General features: G+C 39.6%; 1 protein-coding gene across 2 annotated transcripts in view; it reads left to right on the top strand.

Moving 5' to 3' along the window:
• The window catches only part of RNF217 (ring finger protein 217), a 68,718-nt gene extending 42,120 nt beyond the window's left edge, over nucleotides 1-26,598 (top strand). Inside the window, exons 3-6 of one of the 2 annotated variants that reach the window (XM_077300364.1) lie at nucleotides 13-177; nucleotides 9,885-10,086; nucleotides 17,868-17,939; nucleotides 21,309-26,598. In XM_077300364.1, coding sequence (XP_077156479.1) covers nucleotides 13-177; nucleotides 9,885-10,086; nucleotides 17,868-17,939; nucleotides 21,309-21,388 — 519 coding nt within the window. In that variant the 3' untranslated portion in view covers nucleotides 21,389-26,598. Of the gene's footprint in view, nucleotides 1-12; nucleotides 178-9,884; nucleotides 10,087-17,002; nucleotides 17,083-17,867; nucleotides 17,940-21,308 lie in introns of those variants that run through there. The other variant, XM_077300371.1, reaches the window with a different exon arrangement.
• Nucleotides 26,599-26,853: the final 255 nt, after the last annotated feature.

Below are 26,853 nucleotides of genomic sequence, written 5' to 3'. Positions count from 1 at the left end.
TTATTTATACAGATTCAGTGCCCAACTTGCCAATTTGTGTGGTGTTTTAAGTGCCACTCTCCCTGGCATGAAGGTGTCAACTGCAAAGACTACAAAAAGGGAGACAAGTTGTTGCGTCACTGGGCCAGTGAAATTGAACACGGGCAGAGAAATGCTCAGAAGTGCCCAAAGTGCAAGGTGAGCACTTAGCACATCCTAAAGTACATTTTTCTTATTTGTTTGAATATTCTGTGGAGTATTTCCAGCGCAAAGTCCTGTCTTAGCTACTGTTGTTCAGAAGAATTCATTTTTACTAAGGAAGTGTTACTATCCTAGTTAAATGCAAAAGAATTTTATCTCTGTCACCTACTGATGCTTATGCTCTTTCACAAAGTGTTTAACTGCTGCCACACTTCTGGCTGTGGGAGCTGAACTGCTAGATTTTGTTAAATGTTAGTGCTTTCCAACAGAACATACACTCAGGACAATTGTGATGTTAGTGGAATGTCAGTGTCAGGTAATATTGGAACATTTACTGTGCATTATATTGATTCAAAGAATTAACATTCTTGCAGGGGAACAAGAGAGACTAGCTTAACCAGCAATACAAGTATGAAAAAGTGTTTCATATTTCAAAACAAAAAATGTTGATTCATCATGTCCTGTGGAAGGTTCATTTATTATTGAAAATCCCTTGATTTACTATCGTTTTGCATACAGTGTATATTAGATCTGAAGATTTACATATCTCTAGCAGCTCATGGTGAGATTTGAACTTTGGACTTTCTGGTTTATCATGTAACTTACATGCAAAACAAATATTTGAAATTGTTTCCTCTTCCAAAACAATTAACACCTGATACGTATGTTTTTTTAGGCAACTTAATTTTGACTATTCTTCTCTTGGGAGGGCGGTGCCTGTAGAAAGGAGAAAACACATTGTAGCTGGCAGGGTAGTCCCGCAAGTTTTGAATGTCAGGGATATAAGCAAAAACAATGGAACCAGGACCAGAAGCCAAGGCCAAGAAGAAACCAAGGGAAACCCACCCAAAACAAAAGGAGCTGAGGACCCAGTCTGATGTCATGGAAAGGTGTGATACAAACACACACACACAAAATCAACAATTAGATTACTACTTGACGATACAGAGCCCTTTTGCCCAGAAGTTGCGTCAGTGGTCACTATAGTAGAGATGTTTTTTGTTCCCATACCAGTTCTGTTTTTATGTAATTGAAGCTGTATGAACAATATAGAACAGTCATAGAAAGACACTGTAGTTACTTGAAGTGACAGATTTTGACAAATGCCAGATTTTTTGTTTAATGTTAATACTATGGTATTAACTGTTGGGATTTATGCTAGATAAATTACATAGCTCAGCAGTGGCACCAGTGCCTGTGACATATCATGACAGCTGAAAAAGGAATACTGTATTTTTAAGGAAAGCCTTGTGAGAAGGCAGCACCTACTTCTGCTCAGAGCTTAAGAATTTCTTTCCCTCAGGCGTCCACCTGTTATTTTGCCAGCCTTAGCATATCTGTCATTTAGTAAATTTGTGCTGCAGAGAGGAGAATGACAGTAAGAAAATTATTCAGTTGGTGTGTAATTGCAGCTAAGAAATTTATATCTAAGAAATCTTACATTGCCAGAAGCTGATGCCTCTGTCAGTATACACTGAACAGCAACATTAGAGATGTAAAATTTCAGACATTTTGAAGACACGGGAAGAGAGGAAGAATCTTCCCCTTTTTTCTCAAAAAATCAAAGTTTTGGGGGAAATAAATTAAAAGATTCTTTTAATTATTTATTTTCACAACTGGGAAAGTGTCTGCCACTAATTACTAGCCTTGACATTTTTATTTCTCCAATGTTTTTGTGAGCTATAACTGAACCCAAAGGACTGATCAGCTTTTTTAGCAAGGAATTATCATACTGCATAATTTGGATGTTATGACAGTTTACTAATTTGTTACTAATTTTCTTTCCCCTTATATCTGCACTCTTATGATCCTTGTTTCATTGTCTGAGGAAGAGTGCATGCACTCGAAAGCTCACACCTTGAATAAATCGTTGTTGGTCTTAAAGGTGTTATTGGACTCAAATTTTGTTGAGCTAGTTGATGTTCAGGTTCCATCTGCCCTTTAATTCTGAGGTACAATTTTACTTTGCATGAAGTTTAGTTTTGTTACCACAGCAAATTATCATATAAAGTAGGGTTTCCAAAAGTGGGTGGTATCACTCTCCTGGGTGGGGGTGGGGGTGTATGTGGAAGGATCCAGGGGGATGGTGAGGAATTTTGGAGTGTTAAGGGGGCAGTGAGAAACTTTGGGGCAGTAGGGACAGTGATGAATTTTGGTATGGAAGGGGAGCAACAGTGGCTGCTCTAAGGGGAAAGCCCTGCTACACTTGTGTCTGCTTCATGCACACTGTCTTCTGATTTGATTCCTGAGCTGGTTGCAGACTTGCCTCAGCTTCTGAGCTGTTTTTCCTCATTCTATTGCGCTGCCAGCTTCTTCCCCTGCTCCCAGGCTTCTGTGCCACACTTGACATCATTGTCTTGTAAGTAGAGTGCTTATGGTGGAGAGAGAGGGAGAGTGTGCTAAACATTAACTTTGAAAGGGGGTAGGGAAGATATACTCTGGTGAGCCCGCAGAAGTTTGCCTTCATTTCCTTCCCTCCCCCCCACCTTCAGTTTTCTAAGAAGACTGCCTGGGATGACTGTTGAACTGTATTGGAGAGTGTCACTGAGGGCAGCCTCACTCGTGGGTGTTGTGGAGAGGAACGGGAGTTTTTCTCTTTTGCCTGCAGCACTGAAAAGGTTAAACAGGCTGAGCAAGTTGGGGAGAGGAGAAAAAATTCTTTTGGGGGGGAGGGGAGGCTTTACTATTGAATGGCCAAAGAAACTAGAGGGCTTCAGATCTGCAACAGTCAGCAAAATGTCTTGAATCTCTCTGCTGCTCTTGGCATAGCAGACCCTGTCCTCTTGTTGGGGCACCTGGAAATAGAATTGGGCATCAGGCAGGTTTTTCTAGTAAAACACAATTGGGCATCAGGCAGGTTTTCCAAGCAAAACACATTCCAAGGTAGTTTACCTTTTCCTGCATCGGGGTAGTAGCAACCCTGGACTTCCTTGGTGGTCTCCCATCCCAGTGCTTACCAGGGTTTCCTAGTTCTTGAAGCTAGCCAAGCAAATTTTGTTACTTTGCTAGTAAAAAAAATTATTTGAGTCTGATAGCAATAGTTGCAGGCGATGTTTTCTCAGGCCAATGTTCTCAGTATCAACATTGGTACTAATGCACCTGTGCGAATATGATTATACAACTTGCACTCGATAATCAATATTCCTTCTTCCTGATTTTCAGATTGTCCATGTCCACAACAACTGTGGTTAGTACTTAGCTCTCTGAAATGGCAATTTGGGCAGGAGAAACAGATACCTTTCAGGGCTCCGGCTTGGCCTAGGGACTGGCAGTCGCTGGGTTGTTGATGGTGATATTAAATTCTGCCCTTTTAACTGACCCTAGGGGTTCATTTCTGAAAGATAATAACTAATTTAAATATTTGTGAGCCATCCTCAACTCCTCTTTAGTGAGGAAATTGTCATTGTTTGGGAGATTTAATAGGGAAACTAGAATGGAATATAAATACTTTAAAAACTGCTGTGCTGTCCCAACTTCAGATACTGTATTATACAAAAATATTTCTGAAATGGGCTAAAATTAACAGGACAAGTAAGACAGCGATACATATTGTATTCTTTCAGGCTTTGACAAGTCATAATTTAAAATATACAAATTATGGTTTTTTAAATGATGGGTTTTCTCTATTTTTTTGCACCTCTAATGAGCATCCAGGGTTTCTGGACAGCCATGGAAGGGTTGCTGAACTGGGTGGAAATTAATTTTTAATTTTTTAAAATTGTTAAACATTTATTAGATGATATGACCATATATGGTCATGTTGACCTGCCCTCCCTTTGAAAATGGCCAGTGATGGGCCATGGGTGCATGGGAACCGGAGGAGCCCCAGGTGGGCATGTACGTACCTATGCTTCCCAACCATATTCTGTTTGATCATACCACTTCTGGGGTTTTTCAAAGCCTGAAGAATGTTTCAGGAGTTTCTTCACAGTAAAAAAGTTGAGAAAGGCTGGGTAGTAGAGATAATGACAAAGAAGCGTTCTTATGTGTTTGGGAATGTCCAGTCATCCTGATGTTACTGGTCATAGTTTTTATCTATTGTGGTCAGGATTCCCTTGTCAATGTGAAAACATGGTACAGGACTGATTTAATACATGTAAAAAGAATAAAATGGTTTTCAGAAAGGATATTTATCATTTTTCAGAATGTGATTAATCGCTGTTGAAACTGTGGTCACTATTGTTCAAGTGACATTTATGGTACATAATGTTGGGTAACTTAGTTGTTAGCCACACTGGCTCCCCTTTGGGTAATAGTAGGATGTTTTAATAATTAAGTTAAATCCTGTTCCACTGTCAAATTGGTAAACAATTGGTGTACATAGAAATATGTACATAGAAACCATGTCCCCCTTTCCAGCCATATTCTTGTCTCATATAGGGCCAAATTCTGACCAATGTGGTTTGAGTACTCTAGGAAAGGACTGGACCCCATAAATAATAAAAAGTTATGCTACTGATTTCTGTCATTATCCGTGGATCTATGTATTGCCATGTGTGGTATGCTGCTGTGGGATGTGTTTTTTTTTTATTTCATTTAAGGATTGAGGTGTTGACCTGTTTTTTAAAAAGTAAAACTTCTAAAGTATTTTTCTGATAGCTACTGAAAGATCATTCTAAGCAGAATGTATGAATAACAAAATTGTTACATTAAAAAAACATCTTAATTGAGACCAAAAAAAGAGTTAATTTTAACTACTTCGGATGTATGAAAAAGCATATTGCATTTTAAAAAATTATTCAATATTTTAATATTTAATAAAATTAATATTTAATTAAAATATTTAGTCTTTAGTCAATATTATTCAAGATGTAATATGGTTGGTGTAATATGTCAGAAGTCTTATGCAAGAGAGCCAGATTTCATGGTGAAAGGATTAGGTTCTGAGAAAAAAGAAAAAAAAATTTAAGTGTCACTGCAGGTTTGAAAACCTATGATCCTTACTTGGCTACTATTTTGGATTTCCTTCAATATCTTGCTGCATAGGATTGAATTTATGGGTATGCACATGCAAAGGGGTGAAGGCAGTTTATAATGATTTTTCAACCTGCAGTGGCAGCCCTTCAATTTGCCCCTCAGAATGTTCCTGAGGGGTCCTTTGTTACATCGAAGAATCATTGAAGGTGGGCATTTCAGTCTAGAACAGGAAAGGGAATGAGAAGTTGTGCTTTGTTCACAGAATTCAAATAGGATTAAAGCTTGTAACTTGTAGCATCCTGTGTTTATGTGAGCCCATGGAAACATAAATTTGAGAGAAGAATAATGTTTTGATGTTGAAAGAAGGGATAAAAATGTTCATGTCAGATCACATGTCACAAGTGATCAGACAATAGATATTTTGGGGGAAATGATATTTAACAATACATTGGAAGAGCAATATGTTAACAGTCAAGTAAAAATAGGAAGATTATATAGCAAGAATATAACTGACTTCTGTTAATGTTAATGAGGGTCATGGTACAGTTTCAAAGCCAAATGGGTATTGTAGAGCAACATAATTTTTTTTGTAAAGGATGCAGGCATGCACCTCAGTCTTGCACCTGTATATCGCTCTCTGTAAAATGCTTCTCATTTTTGTCTTTTCTGTGTAACTGCAAACATAAATTTTTAAAAATATATCCTAAATATCCTAGAGAGCCAGCATGGTGTAGTGGTGAAGAGGGATACCTGCTCCCCATGGGTAAACTGCAGAAACAGAAGTTTTCATAACTAATTCGGGGGCTAAGCAACTGTGAGGGCTGGAAAGATATCTGTGCTCACAACCTCATTGCAGCCTATATGGACGGCTAACCTTCCTAATTTCTTAACCAGCTAAGGATATAATTACTGTTGGAATTCTTGTTTTGTTTCCTTGCATGCAGAGTCTGAGACTGAAGTGGTGCATGATGGGATTACTCCATTTTGTTAGCTTTTGACAGTTGGTTGTGTGAGAGATTAGACTGGGAGTCTCTCTGTTCATGTTCAGGTTTATTTGTAATCATTGTGAAATGATGTAACAACCAGATTGTTAACTTTATGTAAACAAAAGAAAAAGAAAATGTATCTCTGAAAATCTGATTTTTTTTTTTACCTCAGAGAAAAGGTTATTGAGTTTGATTACAGGTCAAAGGGTTTACGCACATCTAGAGATGGCAGTAGCCAAGGGATAGTGTCTGGGTGGCAGGTTGACATGGACAGAGAGGTTGTCGAGAGGCATTTAGCTGCACTGGATGAGTTCAAATCCCCTGGGCCAGATGAAATGCACCCGAGAGTGCTCAAAGAACTTTCCAGAGAACTTGCAGAACCCTTGTCCATCATCTTCGGGACCTCTTTAAGGACTGGAGATGTCCCGGAGGACTGGAAGAGAGCAAACTTTATTCCGATCTTCAAAAAAGGAAGGAAGGATGACCCGGGAAACTACAGACCAGTGAGTCTGACCTCTGTTGTGGGGAAGATAATGGAGCAGATATTAAAGGGAGCGATCTGCAAACATCTGGAGGACAGTTTGGTGATCCAAGGAAGTCAGTATGGATTTGTCTCCAACAGGTCCTGTCAGACCAACCTGGTTTCCTTTTTTGACCAAGTAACAGGTTTGCTGGATTGCGGAAATTCGGTTGATGTCGTTTACTTGGATTTTAGCAAAACTTTTGATAAAGTTCCCCATGATGTTCTGATGGATAAATTGAAGGACTGCAATCTGAATTTTCAGATAGTTAGGTGGATAGGGAATTGGTTAGAGAACCGCACTCAAAGAGTTGTTGTCAATGGTGTTTCATCAGACTGGAGGGAGGTGAGTAGTGGGGTACCTCAGGGCTCGGGGCTCGGTCCGGTACTTTTTAACATATTTATTAATGATCTAGATGAGGGGGTGGAGGGACTACTCATCAAGTTTGCAGATGACACCAAATTGGGAGGACTGGCAAATACTCCGGAAGATAGAGACAGAGTTCAACGAGATCTGAACAGAATGGAAAATGGGCAAATGAGAACAAGATGCAATTTAATAAAGATAAGTGTAAAGTTCTGCATCTGGGTCAGAAAAATGAAAAGCATGCCTACTGGATGGGGGAAACGCTTCTAGGTAACACTGTGTGTGAACGAGACCTTGGGGTACTTGTGGATTGTAAGCTAAACATGAGCAGGCAGTGTAATGCAGCGGTAAAAAAGGCAAATGCCATTTTGGGCTGTATCAACAGGGGCATCACATCAAAATCACAAGATGTCATAGTCCTATTGTATACGGCACTGGTCTGACCACACCTGGAGTACTGTGTGCAGTTCTGGAGGCCTCACTTCAAGAAGGACGTAGATAAAATTGAAAGGGTACAGAGGAGGGCTACAAAGATGATCTGGGGCCAAGGGACCAAGCCCTATGAAGATAGGTTGAGGGGAATGTTCAGCCTGGAGAAAAGGAGGTTGAGAGGGGACATGATAGCCCTCTTTAAGTATTTGAAAGGTTGTCACTTGGAGGAGGGCAGGATGCTGTTTCCATTGGCTGCAGAGGAAAGTACACGTAGTAATGGGTTTAAACTACAAGTACAATATATAGGCTAGATATCAGGAAAAGTTTTTTCACAGTCAGAGTAGTTCAGCAGTGGAATAGGCTGCCTAAGGAGGTGGTGAACTCCCCCTCACTGGCAGTCTTCAAGCAAAGGTTGGATACACACTTTTCTTGGATGCTTTAGGATGCTTTGGGCTGATCCTGCATTGAGCAGGGGGTTGGACTAGATGGCCTGTATGGCCCCCTCCAACTCTATGATTCTATGATTCTATGACTACAGAAGATGATAGACCTTATTATTTAAAATAAGAAGAAAATAACTAAGGAATTGCTGTTGTCACCTGGTAGCTTTAATATATAATTTTTCTCACTCCACTGAACAAACTCTGACTGGGAGATCAGTGTAAATTGACCAGCTTCCATAAAAGATTTCCTAATTCTCCTCCGCCCCAGTTAAGATATTGATAGAAATCAATATTACCCTCAATTTATTTACCATTAACCCCAAAAATTACTTCTACAGATAGAGATTTCTTCTATGGCAAAGATGAAATTCCTTATGGTGAGCTAATGCTTTTTTCAGGACTACAGAAATAAAGGGCTATAAGGAGAAAAGTATTAAGGAATAAAGTTACTAGCTGAAGAGACTGGACCTCCATGGGATTACTTTTTATTGGTAGAGTGTGCCTAATTGGAGGATTTTCCATAATAAAAGATAAGGCTCAAACTGTGTTGTTTCGTTGTTATGGTGATTTGTTTGAAAACTCTGTGGAGTGCAAAAGCATTAAAGCTACAGAAAGTTTTTTTTCTTTCTCGACTTGACTCTTAGGGACACCTTTGCCTCTGGATTTTAATAAATAATGACACCTATAAGGAAAAGAGATTCAGTAGATCAACCTTCATAAAAAACCAAGTACACCTATGTTGCTTCAGAATTTATTTGAACATATGGCAAATAAGATGAACACTTTTGAGTAAAGAATGGAGAAAGATTTATAAAAATAGATGAAAAACAGAAGTTATAGATAGCGAATTGGAAAGAGAATTAGATAATTTGGTTTTATTGGAATTGAGGGGAAAAATTCTGTTTGAGATTTGGATCTTTTCCAGAGATTTCAGATTAAGATATCAGAAATTCATGACATTATTCGTCATGGCTTTTGATACTATGAGCCATTTATTCTCAAGGAAATTGATCATTCTTCCCCATCTTACTGAAAATATAGGATAGATTTAAATGGCAACCAATTTTTTAATTCCCTTATATTTTAAATATTATTGATTGTATATTTGTATTGTTTTTTGGGTGGTTATTTTATATGATGTTAGTTGCCCCGAGTCCCACTCAGGGGAGAGGGGGCCCGTTATAAGTTTGATAAATAAATAAATGTTGATGCTGGGAGAAGGGCTGTGCATTCGGTTAAACCAAGCCAGAAAAATACCTTTCTGGTATTATAAGCTGATTATAAATTCTTTGGTCTAATCAGGTACTGGTATAGCTGACCCAAATAAAACACAAATTTTTCCAGCATTTGGAATGTTTGAATATTTGAGCATATTCAGTAATACCGATGGACTGAGGAGCTCCTGTCATCAACCCAGTTTATCCTCTCTGGTCTGTGTGCTGTGACGAGAGACCTTCCTGCTGCACTCTGATCCTGGGGAAAACTTCTCCTGCAGCATGGATTAAACTCTGCTGCAAGAGAAGCCATGCCGGCCCCAGGGTAGGCTGTTTGTTTTTATTGTTTTTTTAAGTCTGTTGGATCCAAAAAAAATTGAATATTTCTGAAAAAGTCTAAATACTGGAATTCGACCTCAGTATATTTTGAAATGTTGAAATTTGTCCAGGTCCAATGGACCTAAACTGGAAGGGGGGGTTGGATAACCCTAATGGAGAGTTTAGGGGAATCAGTAGGGCAAAGTGGGGGTTGCAGCGGGAAGGCAAATTAGATAACATTGTCTCTCTTCCATGGATGCTCTGCTGAGCTTCCTTTGCTGAAAGGAAGGTCTGGCAACCTAACCCAAGTCCTCCCTGCTGATGGAGAAAAAAGATAAACAAACACTTTCTGCTTAAAGCATGTAGGATTAAAGCCATTAATGGTAACTTTTTTCTTGGAACCATATTAGATGCTTCTTTATAAGAAAGCTGAATTAACTAAATTTAGTGTAGAAGAAACTTAAGAACTAAGCTTGTTATCTTCCCTTCCTGTCTGTGCATATAAAGATCCACATCCAGAGAACAGAAGGATGTGACCACATGACTTGTTCACAGTGTAACACTAATTTCTGTTACCGCTGCGGAGAGAGATATCGCCAACTCCGTTTCTTTGGAGATCACACATCAAACCTCAGTATATTTGGATGCAAATATCGCTACCTCCCTGAGAGACCACATTTAAGGAGATTAGTGCGAGGCTCTGTCTGTGGTAAGTGGATACATTACTGAGAAATGTTTTTATGAAATAAATACTAGATGATTAATACTATCTATCCTCCATAATGTGTGCACATAATACATTTTAAACAGCCTGAAAAATCTGAAATGTAGCATGATTTTGTAGAATGGAATGTAGTTGTTGAAGATTCATCAAAATGGAAATTAGGGATTATTGTATGGGAATTGTGACTAGAATTTGATGAATTTTGTAATTATAGGAATTTATTACTAAAAGTCTGTTGTCATCAAACTTCATAATTTCCAACAAATCCAGTTGTACAGAGATGACATGTACTTGATAACGGACTTGCAAATGGCTTGTCTCTGCTTTTCCAGGTCTGTAAAAACTTATGTCTAAGCAAGTAAATATTGTCTCAGAGTTTTTCAGCTTGGAAGAGAGTTGCAAACAGATTTAAATACTTACATAAATATAGCACTTGCCATGTGTAAGTCTACATGCAAGTTATTAAGTAGGCATAGGTTATAGTTGTTTAAAAGAGCTAGAAAATCACAAAAAAGGGTTGAAAATAAAAAGTGCATTCAGAAAGACGCTCTATTCAGATACTGGATCGTGCTGAACCTGAGAGCCATATCACTCAAGGCCTATGTTGTTCAACATATTTATAAATGATTTGAATGAGGGACTAGAGGGGATACTTATTAAATTTGCAGATGATACTAAACTGGGAGGGGGAGCAAACACAACAGAAGAAAGAATCAGAATACAGGATGATCTTGATAGGCTTGAGAAGTGGGCTAAACTGAATCAAATGAAATTCAATAGGGGCAAAGGAAAGTTCTGCATTTATGTAGGAAAAACCATATACACTAATATAGGATAGAGGAGACTTGTCTTGACAATAGCATGTGCGAAAAGGATCCAGGAGTCTTAGTAGACCATACATTGAACATGAGTCAGCAGTGTGACTCGGTGGCTAAAAAGGCAAATGGGATTTTGGGCTGTATCAAATGGAGTATCGTGTCCATATCAACGGAGGTGATGGTACTGCTTTACTCTGCTCTGGATTGGCCTCAATTGGAGTACTGTGTTCAGTTTTGGGCACCACAGTTGAAGAGGCATGTAGACAAACTGGAGCGTGTCCAGAGAAGAACAACAAAGATAGTGAGGGGTTTGGAGACCAAGACGTATGAGGAAAAGTTGGGGGAGCTTGGTCTGTTTAGCTTGGAGACGAGACGACTGAGGGGATCTAATAGTCGTCTTCAAATATTTAAAAGGGTGCCATATAGAAGATGGAGCAGAGTTGTTCTCTCTTGCCCCGAAGGGACGGACCAGAAGCAATGGGATGAAATTAATTTGAAATAAATTCCTTCTAAACATCTGGAAGAAGTTCCTGACAGCTAGAGCAGTTTCTCAGTGGAACAGGCTTTCTTGTTTAGTTGAAAGTTTTTTCATTCAGCTCTTGAAATGCCGAAATGGCTTGAGTTTTCCCACAACGGAAACAGGAAGTAGGAGAAGCTTTTTAGTCTTGCCTCCCTGAGTGAATGATGGGAAAACCCAGCCAAGATGCCCTCCTTATCTCAAAGGAGAAGAACCTTTTTTGGTAAGTAATCAGTGGTCATTCTCCAAGATCCCAAATGGCTTATGTTCTTCCTGCCATTCTGTCTGCACAACAATCTTATGAAGTAGATCAGGCTGAGAGAGTGTCACCAGCCCAAGATCAGCCAGGAAGCTGCCATGGCGCGAGTGGGGATTTGAACCTGTGTCTTCCAGATACTTGTCCAATACTCCAAACCACTATACTAAACTAGCTCTCAAATAGAATGAGTACACTTCTGAGTAGTACACTTCTGAGTACACTGAGTACAGTGCACTTCTGAGTAGTTACAGCCTTCTAAGCCAGTTGACTTAAAGGACTTTGAAGGGTGTATCTCTGCTTAAGACTAAACAGTCAGTCTCATCACAAAACAGTATTTTGCCTTTGGTACTAACAGTCCTGGCTTAAGGATGGTTCTTGATGTTTACAAGACTAATCCTCTTTTCTATTACTTGGCGGTAAGTTCTGCATTGTTCAAAGGGGCTTCCTTCAAAATTAGTGAAATCGGAGCCTTAGATTTGATTAAAACCATCTTGGTACTCTTGGTAACCAGATACAGATTGATATTTTTCTAAGCAGATACTCTGTGTGCATATGGCCTACATGAGCACAATTTATCACAGAAGTGCCTCATCTACATGGTGGAGGGTAACGTGTGGATGAGAGAAGCTGAAACCTCTCTCTTTCGCACACACATAAAGCTACCTTATGCTGAATCATACCATCAATCAAGGTCAGGATTTTCTACTCAGACTGGCAGTGGCTCTCTAGGGTTTCAGGCAGAGGTCTTTCACATCATCTAGTGCCTGAACCTTTTAACTGGAAATACCAGGGATTGAACCTGGGATCTGCCATGGCCACAACCCCCTTCTCCACACATTTTTATTTTTCTGATGAGGTTATCAAAAATGGCCCTGGTTAAAAGAAAGTATTGATCACCTCTTTTCCTTTTAAAATTGGATCAGCACCCTTTTCTATACAGTTGGAGCAGTTCTTCATTAAACCCTGTACTGTCTGTATGTTTTCCTATAGAGCCCTGTAAGTCGTAGTTTGCTCTGTATACATTAAGAATGTATGCCCAGTTCGAGCTTTTATGTGCAGCATAATGACTATAATAAGACATCTTTGTAAAGATAAATAGTTAATTTTACTTGTAATTGAAACTACCAAATATAATAAAAGAGAGTGCATGTGAGTGTGCATGAATGTAAGACAGTGATCAGCTGAGCAAAATAATCTTTTCCTTCTTTAATACATGGAATTCCTACACCTCATATCTGCTGAAAATTTCCAAATTACTACAATTTTCATTGTGTTTCCATGAGAACATGACTTACTACTAGACTCAGAAAGAACACATGGGTACATGTCAATCAGGCAGGCCATGTTCAGTTTTATTGAACTGATGTTCAATAAAAAGTAACTTCAGAAGCATCAGTTAACATTATTTTAAGACCCTTTAACCCAGCGGTTCTCAACCGCTGCTGCTCTGTGACCCCTACAGCAGGGGGAGGGGCAGCGGCAGCAGCGTGCACACTCACATTTGTGTGCGTGTGCTCACTCGTGGCGATGCACACATGCCACCTTCACTTCTGATATAGGGGTTGCAGAGCAACGGCGGAGGCAGCCAGAGTGGTGGTGGCATGGCACCGGCTTCCTCTGCTCCACCTCAGAGCTTACTAAGGCAGCACAGAGGCCAGCGTCACAGGAGAGGCAGTGGCAGCGGCTGGAGCAATGGCATGGCACTGGCCTCAGTGAGCTCTGAAGCGGCATGGAGGAAGCCAGGAAAGGCCAAACGACCCCTCGGGGGATCATGACCTTGGGGTTGAGAACCGCTGCTCTGACTAAACAGTTCAAGGTTTTCAGGATTATGCTGTGAGCAAAAGTCTTATTCCCCTACAGAACGTCATCAACTTCAGTTCAGGAGTTTCCTGCGATATACTGTTTGACACTGACTACACCAGTACTGTGCGTTCTTTTTCAGGATCTAGGGTACACATCAAATAACCACTACCTTCTTAAAATGAAGAAGATTTTTAAAAATTTATTTATTAGATTTTTATACCACCCTCCCTTGTGGCTCAGGGCAATTCACATCATAATCCAATATTCATGCGCTTATATAAAATACATTACTCTCCAAAATACATTACTCTCCAAAATTAATCTCAGTAAGTTACATCAATATTATTGAACATTTCAACCATTAAACTATTTAAAACATTTAACCATAATTTAACAGATTGGCCGGACTGTAGATTGCCTCATGATGTATTCAGTATTTTAAGAAAGAAATAACTCTAAAACTCTACAATATTACAATGGTGGTAATAATTAACAACTTATTTCATTTCTCGCACTGGGAGCCACTGGGTCAGTCTAGAATCAGGCAGATCTCAAGGAACGGAAAAATATCAGAAGGGGTTGATCACAGGATGGCTCGGGCTCAGTCTGATACTGGCCCAACCACTAAGGGGGGGGGGACCCGATCTTAGCCCCGGGATCACCACCCAGCCTCAAATAAATCACCACCCAGCCTCAAATAAAAGCTCTGTCTTGCAGGCCCTGCAGAACTCAATAAGCTCCATCAGGGCCCACAGCTATTCAGGGAGCTCATTCCACAAGGCAGGGGCCAGGACAGAAAAAGCCTCGCCCTGGTCAAGGCCAGCCCTTAGGTCCCAGGATCATCAGCAGATTCTTACCCGCAGACCGAAGTACCCTGTGGGGGGCATAAGGAAGTAAATGGTCCCTCAAGTATGTAGGGCCCAAGCCACGTATAGCCTTAAAGGTTAAAACCAAAACCTTGAACTTAATCTGGAAACAGACTGGTAGCCAATACAGTTGCCTCAGCAAAGGCTGGACGTGTCCTTCCTGTGGCACCCCGCATGGTAGTATAAAGGAGTCAGATAACTTATCCCCCATTGTAATCCTCTGTGACCTGTTCTCAGAAAGGAGGTGTTAGCCACTTAAGGACAATCTCTCCAATCCCAGTGTCAGCAAGGCGGTGGACCAATAACTCGTGGTCAACCATATCAAATGTGGCCGACAGATCTAACAATATGAGAATAGCCGACCTGCCCCAGTCCAGTTGGAGCTGGAGATCATCTATCAAGGCGACCCCATGTCGAAGACGGAAGCCAAACTGGTATGGATCTAGGGCCGGTTTCTTCCAAAAATGCTAGGATCTGGTCTGCAGCAGCCCTCTCAACTACCATTCCCAGAAACACAAGATGCGAAACTGAGCAGTAGCTGGTGGGGCCCCGCAGGTCCAGCAATGTTATTTTCAGCAAAGGGTGAACCACTGCCTCCTTGAGCTGCTGAGGGAATTCTCCCAATTAAAGGGATTTTCTCTTGAAATGAAGCACCTGGATGCTACATTTTTCAATTACACATTTTATGAGTACTCAATTAAGGCTTATGTTGCAACTTGAAACAGGCTGGAAATAAATCAGACTTGATCATGACAATTGTTCTGATGGGCAATGATGTGTTAAGACAGTTGCCAAACAGCAGCAACTGAGTGTCCAGAACTGAAGATAATATTTTGGTTTACCTGTTGGATGTGGTTTCATTTTGCTATAGAGGCCTTAGAAGGCTGCTTCTCCTTTCTCTTCAATTGGATGGCTTACAATGCCACCTGAACAGAGATGTACATAAAATGATATAATTCTGCTTATGACAGTGTTGTCAGTGGCATTTGCCTCTTGGAACTTGCCTTGTATATTTTTTACAGATTATGATTCTAAATTAGTATTGGTGAAATAACTTCAGTGTTTTGTAATAAATAGTATTTCAGCTGTAAAAGGAAGACATTGGAAGAAAGAGAGCAAGTCTGTTCTTAGTTTCGTTGTATTTTGCAATGAAAGAAGGCTATCATGAAATGGTGAAAAGTGTTGGCAGAGAATCTGAGAGGGAAAACCAGTTTTTGTCTTAAAAAGAAACATAGCGAGTTTATATTAATAATTTGAAATTCAAGTTAACATTTCAGGTTTTTTGTCCCAAGTTCTTATTCAGAAGTATCAGAAGTGTGCTTGGAACTTGCTCTTCAGCGTTTTGCACAAAAGATGGGGATAAACAATCATGTTCATGAAGTTATTGAATCTGTTCCTCCACTGTGGTGTGAATCTTGACTGACTGTAATCTGCTCTCTCTGGGTCAAATTTTGGGTGCAACTGGAAAATATTTTCCTCTAATCCTTGGCTCATATACTACGTAAACAGCAGCATCTGGGCTGAAGGAAGAGGCAAATCTCTGAACTGGGAGGTCTCACTTCCAGACAGCATTTTCTAGATTGGTCATTTACTGTTCCTTTTATTTGTTACTGTAAAGAAAAACAGAAGTTGTGGAAAATAAGTGCATGAAGTTGTAAAGTCCTGTAAGCTGTTATTTGTTGTTGGTCTTTTTCACTGAAGAGAATTAGAAAGTGGGGAGAAAAAGTATCTGAACCAATGCCATGTGTTTTATTTTTGGATTGGGAGAAAGAACTTTTCAGTAAATATTTCAGAACATCAGACAAGGTGTTTTTGCGCAGAATCTTACTTTTGTATATATGTACGTGATGCTTGGCACTGGGATAGTACATTCTGTTGGTGTACTTCTCATCCTGCTGCCCAGCTGTCTCCTTGCTGAGTTATTTGAAGCAATCTTGGATTTAGCACCGAGGACCCCACAATTTGTCATCTGTGGGACCTTCAGGGCCTTTCCGCACCCATTAAATATAGTGAAAGGCTTGTCTTAGGTAGGTGTGATATTCCGGCTGCTCCGCATGACGTTGCCAACATCCAGTGTCCAGGCAACAAACAGCTGGCTACATCCTCCATTTTAAAGCACTAGTTGGGGAACTGCATAAAGTTGATTTCTGAAACTAAAAGCACTTTCCCCCAGCGGACAGCCAGCACACTACACGCTAAAGAACTGTATGGCGGTGAAGAAGCGCTATCTCCGCCTCTAATGTCCTACCCTCGCACCTGCCTCCCTCTCCCTTCTCTCGGGGCCAGGATTTTTTTTAAGAGTTGCCTGGAGCAACGAATAGGCATACAAGTGTGCAGGCAGAGCTAAAAAGAATTTTTCCCAAAGTTGTCATAGTCCCCCCCCCCCAAAAAAAAAATCAAGAACAAGATTAACTTTTAAACTATTCAAGACTTGTGATTCCATAAGGGATTATGGTATTATAAAAAACACTATGCATCTATGATTAGATGCATAGGTGTTTCAACAGGGAACTATTGATTTTTAAAAAGGCATCGTGGGACCTTTAAAAAAAGGAGAAAGTGGATTTGCTGCTTGGCTTGATTGACAAGCAGAAGAGAGTCACGTATAAATCGCATTGCTCTCTTCCACCATTTCTAGCAGCGCTTGTGGAGGGTAAGAAGCGCAAAAAGGTGGCAGACTACAGCAAGATGGCAAGAAGGTGAGAAATTACCGGAGGCATGATAGTAGAATCATAGAATCATAGAACCATAGAGTTGGAAGGGGTCATACAGGCCATCTAGTCCAACCCCCTGCTCAACGCAGGATCAGACCAAAGCATCCTAAAACATCCAAGAAAAGTGTGTTTCCAACCTTTGCTTGAAGACTGCCAGTGATAGTATTTAGCGCTATGCCATTACGCTGGCGTAACACTATTTTTTAAATGTGCGGAAGTGCCTTCAGTGTTGCAGTATAAATATGAATGCACCTGAACACAAGTGAAAGCTCACTATCCTGCTTACTGTGGAGAGTGATCTCACTTCTCCACAATGATTGCATCTATGCAGTGGGTTCTAGCTGAGCTTTTTTGGATTGGGAGGGGGCACTTATCCCAGGTTCCTGAGAATGTAGCCCCGGAAAACATTCAGGTCTGCTGTAATACTTTTGTAATGTATTTTGCAGATAAAATTGCTTGTAACTGATATTCTGCAGTTAACACACTCCAGACTCAGGATGCTTATGGAGTGCAAACTTGTACTAGTTGCTTGGATGACTTTTGACTAGGGAGTCCTGATAAAGTAGACAGTCTGCTTAGAAGTCTGGGGGACACCATGCCTAAGCTTGGCCACTGGTATCAAGCAAAGGCTGGATGATTGAGCAGCTCTCTGGGTCTTGTCCTGTATCACTTAGGGGTGAAGACATCTGAACTCAAGTTGAAACCAGAAGAATTAATTTACAACTTTACATGCAGTGAATACAATATAACTTCCTTTGAACACTTGTTCTTCCCCCCTTTCTTTCTTAGGTGGAAAATTACTTATTGCACCACTGATACTGGTTTTGGGGCTGGTAATGGGAGCCATAGCTGTTATAATAGGTAAGTCCACAATGTGTTTTTAACTGTATACTTCGGTATTTTGAAGTGTGGAGTATTTCTAATTCAAAGAAAGATATCGTTGGGGAGGGTTTCCTTGAACTCTGTCTCTGTCTCTCTCTAATATTACAGAAACATGTAACAAAACAAATATATGTGACTTACCAATGCCAATCTGGTTTTGAAGTTCTGGCCTTGTACAGACAGTGAAACCAACACTAACAGGCCCAAGAATATCTGGGAGAACCTTCTATTAAGAAAAAATAGCTCAGCTCCCCCTTAACTCCCAAATGAAAGGGGGGAACACTTCACAGGGGGCCTCTGCAGCCTCTGGACATTTGGGATGTATTGCAGACTAATAAGATTGCAAAGACAACCAATATGGTAACTTTCATGATACATTGGGAACCTGTGCCCGGGATCAGCCGTCAGATACATTGCCTGCTTCTTAGCTGAAGTTGTGAGAAGGTTTGGAGTGGGAGCAGCATACCTCAGTATCTCTTAGATTGATATGGGAACCTAAAATGGCTTTTGAATTCTTATGACTTCAGGCATCATTTTGAATTCCCAGAGTAACCTAGCTCTCTGGGGCTCAAATCAGTCTAAGTGGACAAGAATGGCATAAGTGATAGAAAGTATGGGAGGGTAAAAGTCTAATAATTCATAAATATGTAATAATGCAAATAAACAGCACAGGACACCAATGATTCCAGATCAGATCTCAATACTTGTTAATACTGGGGAATAATTGGGGAGGGCTTGATTCGAATGTTACAAGCTAATGTTTCCCTCCTGTGTTTAAATTGAGGAGGGCTTGATTTGAATGTTACAAGCTAATGTTTCCCTCCTGTGCAGTTTCCAGAAAGAACCTCTTCCACTTGCAGTAACTGTTCGCCCTGGTAGGGAAAGTAGATACAGTATTTGCTGGCATATAAGACTACTTTTCCCCCCTGAAAAACATGCCTCCAAGTGGGGGGGGGTCGTCCTATACGCTGGGTGCGCTTCAGTTGGGATAGACATAGCTGCCCATAGTACTGTAATGTAATGTAACAAACTCTATATTTTGAGTGGAAATGTTGGGGGGTCGTCTTATATGCCCAGTCGTCTTATACGCCGGCAAATACGGTATTTTTATCTGAGACGGTACCAGAAAAGGAAGAAGGAGAATTAACTCACCTCACCCATGATTTGCAACACTCATCTAGAATCATAGAATCATAGAGTTGGAAGGGGCCACACAGGCCATCTAGTCCAACCCCCTACTCTACGTAGGATCAGCCCAAAGCATCCAAGAAAAGTGTGTATCCAACCTTTGTTTGAAGACTGCCAGTGAGGGGGAGCTCACCACCTCCTTAGGCAGCCTATTCCACAGCTGAACTACTCTGACTGTGAAAAATATTTTCCTGATATCTAGCCTATATCGTTGTACTTGTAGTTTAAACCCATTACTGCGTGTCCTTTCCTCTGCAGCCAACAGAAACAGCATCCTGCCCTCCTCCAAGTGACAACCTTTCAAATACTTAAAGAGGGCTATCATGTCCCCTCTCAACCTCCTTTTCTCCAAGCTGAACATTCCCAAGTCCCTCAACCTATCGTCATAGGGCTTGGTCCCTTGGCCCCAGATCATCTTCGTCGCTCTCCTCTGTACCCTTTCAATTTTATCTACATCCTTCTTGAAGTGAGGCCTCCAGAACTGCACATAGTACTCCAGGTGTGGTCTGACCAGTGCCGTATACAATGGGACTATGACATCTTGTGATTTTGATGTGATGCCCCTGTTGATGCAGCCCAAAATGGCATTTGCCTTTTTTACCGCTGCATCACACTGCCTGCTCATGTTTAGTTTACAATCCACAAGTACCCCAAGTGTTCACACACAGTGTGAACACACAGTGTTTACACACAGTGTTACCTAGAAGCATATCCCCCATCCAGTAGGCATGCTTTTCATTTTTTTTAACCCAGATGCAGTTATCTTTATTAAATTGCATCTTGTTCTCATTTGCCCATTTTTCCATTGTGTTCAGATCTCGTTGAACTCTGTCTCTATCTTCCGGAGTATTTGCCAGTCCTCCCAATTTGGTGTCATCTGCAAACTTGATGAGTAGTCCCTCCATCCCCTCATCTAGATCATTAATAAATATGTTAAAAAGTACCGGACTGAGCCCCGAGCCCTGAGGTACCCCGCTACTCACTTCCCTCCAGTCTGATGAAACACCATTGACAACAACTCTTTGAGTGCGGTTCTCTAACCAATTCCCTATCCACCTAACTATCTGAAAATCCAGATTGCTGTCCTTCAATTTATCCATCAGAACATCATGAGGAACCTTATCAAAAGCTTTACTAAAATCCAAGTAAACAACATCAACCAAATTTCCACGATCCAGCAAACCTGTTACTTGGTCAAAGAAGGAAACCAGGTTGGTCTGACAGGACCAGTTGGAGACAAATCCATGCTGACTTCCCTGGATCACCAAATTGTCCTCCAGATGTTTGCAGATCGCTCCCTTTAATATCTTCTCCATTATCTACCCCACAACAGACTCAGGGAGTTTGTTCTAACAGGCAGGGGCCAGGGCCGAAAAAGTCTTGGTCATGGTCGAGGTCAGTTGGACCTCTTTTTGGCCAAGGATTGCCGAGGCGATTTGCTGTTCCTTTGAGATCGTTGGGCTCTAAATCTTCTCTGGTAGTCTCACCTGTAAGGAACCAGAAATGGATGCCAATTTATATTATTTCCTTTTGTAGTAAGTGTTAAAGTTATTCTTGGAATGAATTGAGCACAAGATTAAAAGCACACTAGCTGAACTTTGCTTTGAGTCCTTGAATGTTCTTGTCCCCCAAAGGAGTTCTACATCATATCAGAAGGGAGTATACATGAGTATAAGATGTTGGGCACAGTAAATGTGTTGCATTTTGGTTCATGACTGTGTTAGTATGGGGTTATGTGGAGTTATATAAACTCCAAGATTCATAAAATGAAATAACATAAATTTTATACCTATTTCTATCTCTCTTCAGATCTTTTACAAACTATTATTTTAGAATCTCAATGTTTTAACATCTTTTTCTGGATGTTACATTTTCTTGAAGATTTTTTAAAAATGTAAAATATGTAAATAACATATTGAATCAATTACCTCAAAATATGAGTCTACTTTTAATACAGGATTTGATGTCTAATGTCTAATTATGGTGGACTTTTTGAATGTAACATTTAGCATTAATATTTCTAATGAAAATTAAACATTCTCTGGTTGTCATGGCTCATAGTAATCTCAGAAACAGCATAGGAATGCATATGTTGGTACTTACTGAAGAACATTGTACAATATCTGTAATTCAGTATGTTGTATTTTCTGTTTTCGGCAGGTTTATTTGTGTTTCCTATCTATTGCCTTTGTAAAAAGAAGAGGAAAAGGCCACAAACAGAAATGCCCTGGGTCGAGTGAGCATAAATTGAATGGAGCTGATCCTACAAAACTTATGCAAAACGTGTACAACACAGCAATATTTCGCTGGTTAACTGTCTTGAAGCTATAGCCCTGGGAAAAACTTAAAGGACATCTACTATATTCTCTGTATACAATACACTACTGAAGACAGGCCAGAATGCTTCCCTGTACTTGTGCCTCAGAAGAAATGGAGGCTCCTCAACTTTTTGAAATGTTTCTTTTTAAATAATAAGATTTAGAATTTATATTGCGCTTTCAATGCTTAAAGCGCTTCACCCACACAATCTTATACTCCTTAGAAAAACCTTCCAATGTACGTCAGTATTCTTCCCCTGTTGCAAACAGGAAGTTGAAGCTAAGAGAGAATGGCTTGCTTTAAGTCACTTGCAAGTTCATGGTACAGGCAAATTTTGAAATGAGGACCTTCTAGATTACAGCTCATACTTGTAGTCATTACACCACACCAGCTCCCATTTATTTTTTAAGTGTTCAGAACAGCTTTGCTTTCTTGACCAGCCTATGTCTGCACTGAAGCTGCACATTTGGAGATGGGTCCATGAAAGAAGCAATTAATGTGTCCATGCAGAATTTAAATTATTGATGTAATTCTCAGCCTTCTGTTTGGAGGTGGTTGTCACTTGGAAACTGTCAGTACCGGAAGGGCCGGAGGATGGGTAAGCTGTGATCGTGCAGCTCTTTGCTCCAGGGATCAAAGCAAAGGGCTCACCCACTCCAACAACCACTCATCTTTCTCTGCAGCATCTGTTTTCTCATCTCGGCCAGGAGGAAAGCAAGTCAGCCACAGTTGGTTGGTGGTTTTACTCTTCAGCACAGGACACAGCAGGTCAGATGGGCAACTGAGATTGCCAAGGAGCCCAGAGGAAAACAAGCTGACCATGGAGAAAGAAGAGAGGATGAGAAAGCTGAGAGGGAAGTAAAGGTTGTTCTGGTTGCTTGAAAGATGAGACTTCACAGTGCTGCTGGCTGGCTTAGAGTAAGCTTCTGCGGTTGGACTTCCTTCACTGTCATGGGGCAAAAGAACCTTGGCCATCTTACTCTCCCTTAAGCTATGAGCTTCAGGGTAGGGAAAAAGCAAGAAGTCAGTGAAGGAAATAAAGGGCATACAGGCTTCACATTACAGAAACCTGCTCTGAGCCAGCTGGTAGCGCTGACTTGGCACTTTGCTTTGAAGTACTCATGGCCTGACTCAGAAGTTTCCTGTAATGGGAAACCTGAATGCCCTGTGTCTCTCTGGCACAAGACAGAGCAGGCTCCTACTGTTGCTGGCCTTATCTAAACAAGCAAGCTCTGCAGAGGAAAGACAAGCATGTTTCCTGTCTTTCCCCTATGGAGCCCACATCCAATAATCATATGGCTCTGTTGTTTGAAGGTAATTGTAAATGTTGCTCCCCATGAGCTATATATTGAGTACCTCTGGTTTAGAAAGGCCAATATTGTTCAGTCTCTTTAACCTTCAATCATAGTGAGAGGAGTTGGGGAAAGATAAAAGCTGACCTTTTATGATCTCATATACAAACACTGTGGTATTACGGCATATGTTTGCATATTGCAGTCCACTTATACTATCATATGTCTAACATGCAAGAGTGTGGCCAAAATGCACAAAGTTGGAAACAGTTTAGAATATATTCCAAACTGTTTTGTTATGTGCAGTTGGGCAGAATAGCAGTTTGTCCCAAGATAACCCCAAAATTCATTGTAACAATATAAATATACGCCAAGTAGATTTTTTCCTAGGAAAATTCAGGTGTATCCATATTTCAGCACTGGCCGCAATATGATGACATTTGAAACACAAGGCCAGTTGGTTATGTCCTTCACAGAGTTTCATAGCAGTCCTTGAGAATGGCACACATGCCATCATGTAAACAACTCTTGATGTTTGTGATCTTTGGCATGGAAAGTATACAGATATTTATTGAAATACCCAGCTTGTGCATAGTATCATTCAAGAACTGCTGAATATGTGAGCTTCTAGTTCCTGAGCCAGGTAGCCTGGCACATACAGCCCCATCCCTGCCCCTGTGTGTTGACTCACTGCACAAGGAGGGAGAGTGGACACAAGCGTGCTGACCATGCCTCTTACATTTGTATGATTACCTAGTCATCTGTGACTGAGCAGAGCAGAAGAACACAACTCTGCCCACAGCACCATTCTGAAAGCAGCATCAGTGATCGTGTGGTGTACATGCGGCTGCTACCTCTGCACAGTCACACACTGTGGACAATCATACAAAGAAAGGAAGTGGAGCAAGCATGCTTGTGTTTACTCTCCCTTTCTGCTCAGTGAGTCAACAGAAAGGGCTGTGTGTGTCTATACCAGGCTGTTCTCTACTGTGTCATAGATACCATTTCTGGGCTGAGTATCTAAATTGGCCCACATATACAGATACATTGCATATTAAGAGTTGCATCCCTAAAATTTTACTCTCTTAAAGGACTGTCAATCTGTTAAAACACAGTGAAACATTTGAAATGGAGAAAAAATTATCTGAAGATTTTTGTTTTTTTCTTTATTTTATTTTTAATATGATGATATGTTTATTATTGTCACCTTTTGCTGGAATATGAGACAGGTACAACAATTTGATTACAAGTTAAGAAAAGAATCAATCTGAATTTTTGACAAGTCTGTCATCTTTCTGTATTAATATAGAATATAAATTGGGAAAGAAATTGTCAAAACAACTAGCAGAATAGAATTAAATCACATGCTAAAGATTTTTAAAGAACATGGTGTATATTGTTGGAAAAGAATTTGTCTGCTGTATTCTTCAGTTAGTTGTAAACCTAGTCAGTTTTTTGATTTGCAAATTAAAATGCAATGCTCTGCTATTTGGTATACATTGTACTTTAAATATTTCAGCATATCATTACTGAGGTAATTTGTTAATCACATAAAACAATCCATAGTTCATTTTATGGTTTGATCTTTGGGACCTCAGAGCCTGCAACCAGCAGAACATTTTTTCCTGTCTGGCAGTGTCAGCTTTCTATTTGGGCTTAATATATTAGTCAGCATGCTGTTTACACTGTTTACACCTAATAACAACTGAATTTACCATTATTTCATATAGTAAAATTAAATTGTTCTCAATGAATTCCAGAAACCTAGCAGCTAGATAGAACTAAATATTTAAGAATTGCGTTTTTCCCCCTGTTACAATTCCTACCCACTATACTGTTATACATGTTTTAGTTTACATTTAATACATTGTTCCATCTTTGTGTTCTCTCTCCTAGTTGGACTACTGCCTTAAATAATCTTTTGAAAGATTGTATACTTTTGCCTAGCCCCAGATAATTGTGTGTTTCTCAGGCCGAATTTATTTGTTGATTTTGGTTTACTCAGGGATTTTAGTCCTTCATTAAAGTGTCAACTACTTTTGAGAGGAAAAATTTATAATGTTCAGGCCATTTGTGCATCAGAATTATATAATAAAATTTGGTGTTCAGTATGCAGATTGTGTTAAAGCCATGTCAGGACATGTTTAATTTAGAATAACTGATATAATAGTTGTGGTATTCCTATAATTTTCTCTTGATGTTATTGTTGGTTTCTCTGTATACACCTGAAATATGCCTGCAGTATGTAATCCTTGGAACTGGTCCAGAAAGCTTCATCTGCAGCAGTCAGTCGCATGCAGGGATGTTTCTATGTTCTAATAGGTGACCAGAACATTAGAAGTGTCTTGGCTGTCACAGTCACTTGTGGGTTTATTTTATTTTATTTTTACATTATAGACAGCCTTTTCCTCCAGCAGGAAATATGTCTTTCTGACAAAGTATCTTCACTGATACAGATGCAGGATTAAGGGATACCACGTTATATGGTTGGTAGGTATAGATTTCTTCTCCATGCATTACTTGTTTGTGTGCATGGAAACCACATCCAGAAGGGCAGCCTACACATGGAAACTTCCAAGTGAATAATTCTTGCTAGATAAACAAGTTCCACTTTTTAAAAATCTATGGACATTTGCTATAGCATGGGCTGAAATCTCAGGAACAACAAGGTTTGCATTGAGTGAGTGAAAGGCATGATCAGATAGAACATGTACCTATGCATAAGGAGAATGCAAAACTATAGATGATAATGGTTTTCACTAAAATTTGGAAATGCCTTATTAATACAAAACATGCCATTTTAACATTCTTATTAAATATATATCAGTCAAATATTGTTGCTATCCCTGCTGTAGTTCATTAGGCATACCTGATTTTATGACCTTAAGAAGTACATTTTATATTCCCTTTTATACTAATTGGTTTTTTCTAAAAATGGAATATCAATGGTCATTATTGAAAAAAACAAGAGATTAATTAGAATCCTGCTTTGCTGACTCCTTTTAGTAGCCTTTCTTTTAAAACAATTCTTCTAAAATACGGTTTTTAGATTAGCTTTAAAAGTACATCAATAAAAATGCACATTGAGTAACCATGAACAGTGTACTAAAACTTGCACAAAATTATATTATTTTGACAAAGCTCTAGCATGTTACAAGCCATGATTTAATTTGCTTTATATGTGTAATATTCTGTATTGTTTGTGTTACTTTAAATAGTTTCTTTAGTCTCAGTTGCAATGCAAAATGTGTTTCTACTTCTGATCATACCTCACTCAGATTAAGGGAATATTACCATCACTGTATTTGTTTTATTTATATAAAATGGATATTTATCATACTAAAACAGAATTAAAATAAAACAATTTCAAATTCTGATTTAGGACAGTTCTGTCTATTTAACAGTACTAAATATAGAAGGTTGAACAATTTATTCATAAATGAGCAGCTATATGGTATGTAATCTTAATTGCTATCTACCTGTATGTGTCAGCCCCAGGAAAGACTGTTGGGTAGTACATTATTCGTTTCTAAAGGTACTACAACAATGCCAAAGTAAGGTAACTGTATTTGTATTGCAAGTACATTATTAGATCTCAATGCTAATATTGTGTTGGTCTTGCTGTAAGAAAATATTCACATTCAGCTGGGATTTGACTTCAGCAAATAGGAAACATTTACTGATGCTAAGGAACTACTATAATAACTTTGAAAACCCTGACTAATCTGAAGGAGTTAAAAAAAAAAAACTCAAGCTTTCCCAGTACAATTTCTTAAAGGTATTCATAGAATAATTAAAAATAAAACAAAAAATGGGCAACTGTAAACATTGTAATTATTGTGACAATTCCGTTAACATACCTGCAAAATTATGTCCTGAATAATAAGTAAAATATATCAAATGTACATCTCCGGAGGCAAAATAAAAATAAATTATTCCTGAACAATTTCTATCCCATTTTCTTTTAAACATGTTGATTGTTACAAGTCATACTTTAAACATAACAAAAGTAACTCAAAATATATTTGGACTAGTAATCAAGCCCGCTGTAATAAAAATACAGCGGGCGCTAGGCAAGAGAGCCCCCGGCAGTC

The sequence above is a fragment of the Paroedura picta genome, chromosome 1 (assembly GCF_049243985.1).
Source record: "Paroedura picta isolate Pp20150507F chromosome 1, Ppicta_v3.0, whole genome shotgun sequence".
In the NCBI taxonomy this organism is placed as follows: domain Eukaryota; kingdom Metazoa; phylum Chordata; class Lepidosauria; order Squamata; family Gekkonidae; genus Paroedura; species Paroedura picta.
Note: the sequence above shows the minus strand (reverse complement) of the source record. Positions and strands in the feature narration are given on the sequence as shown.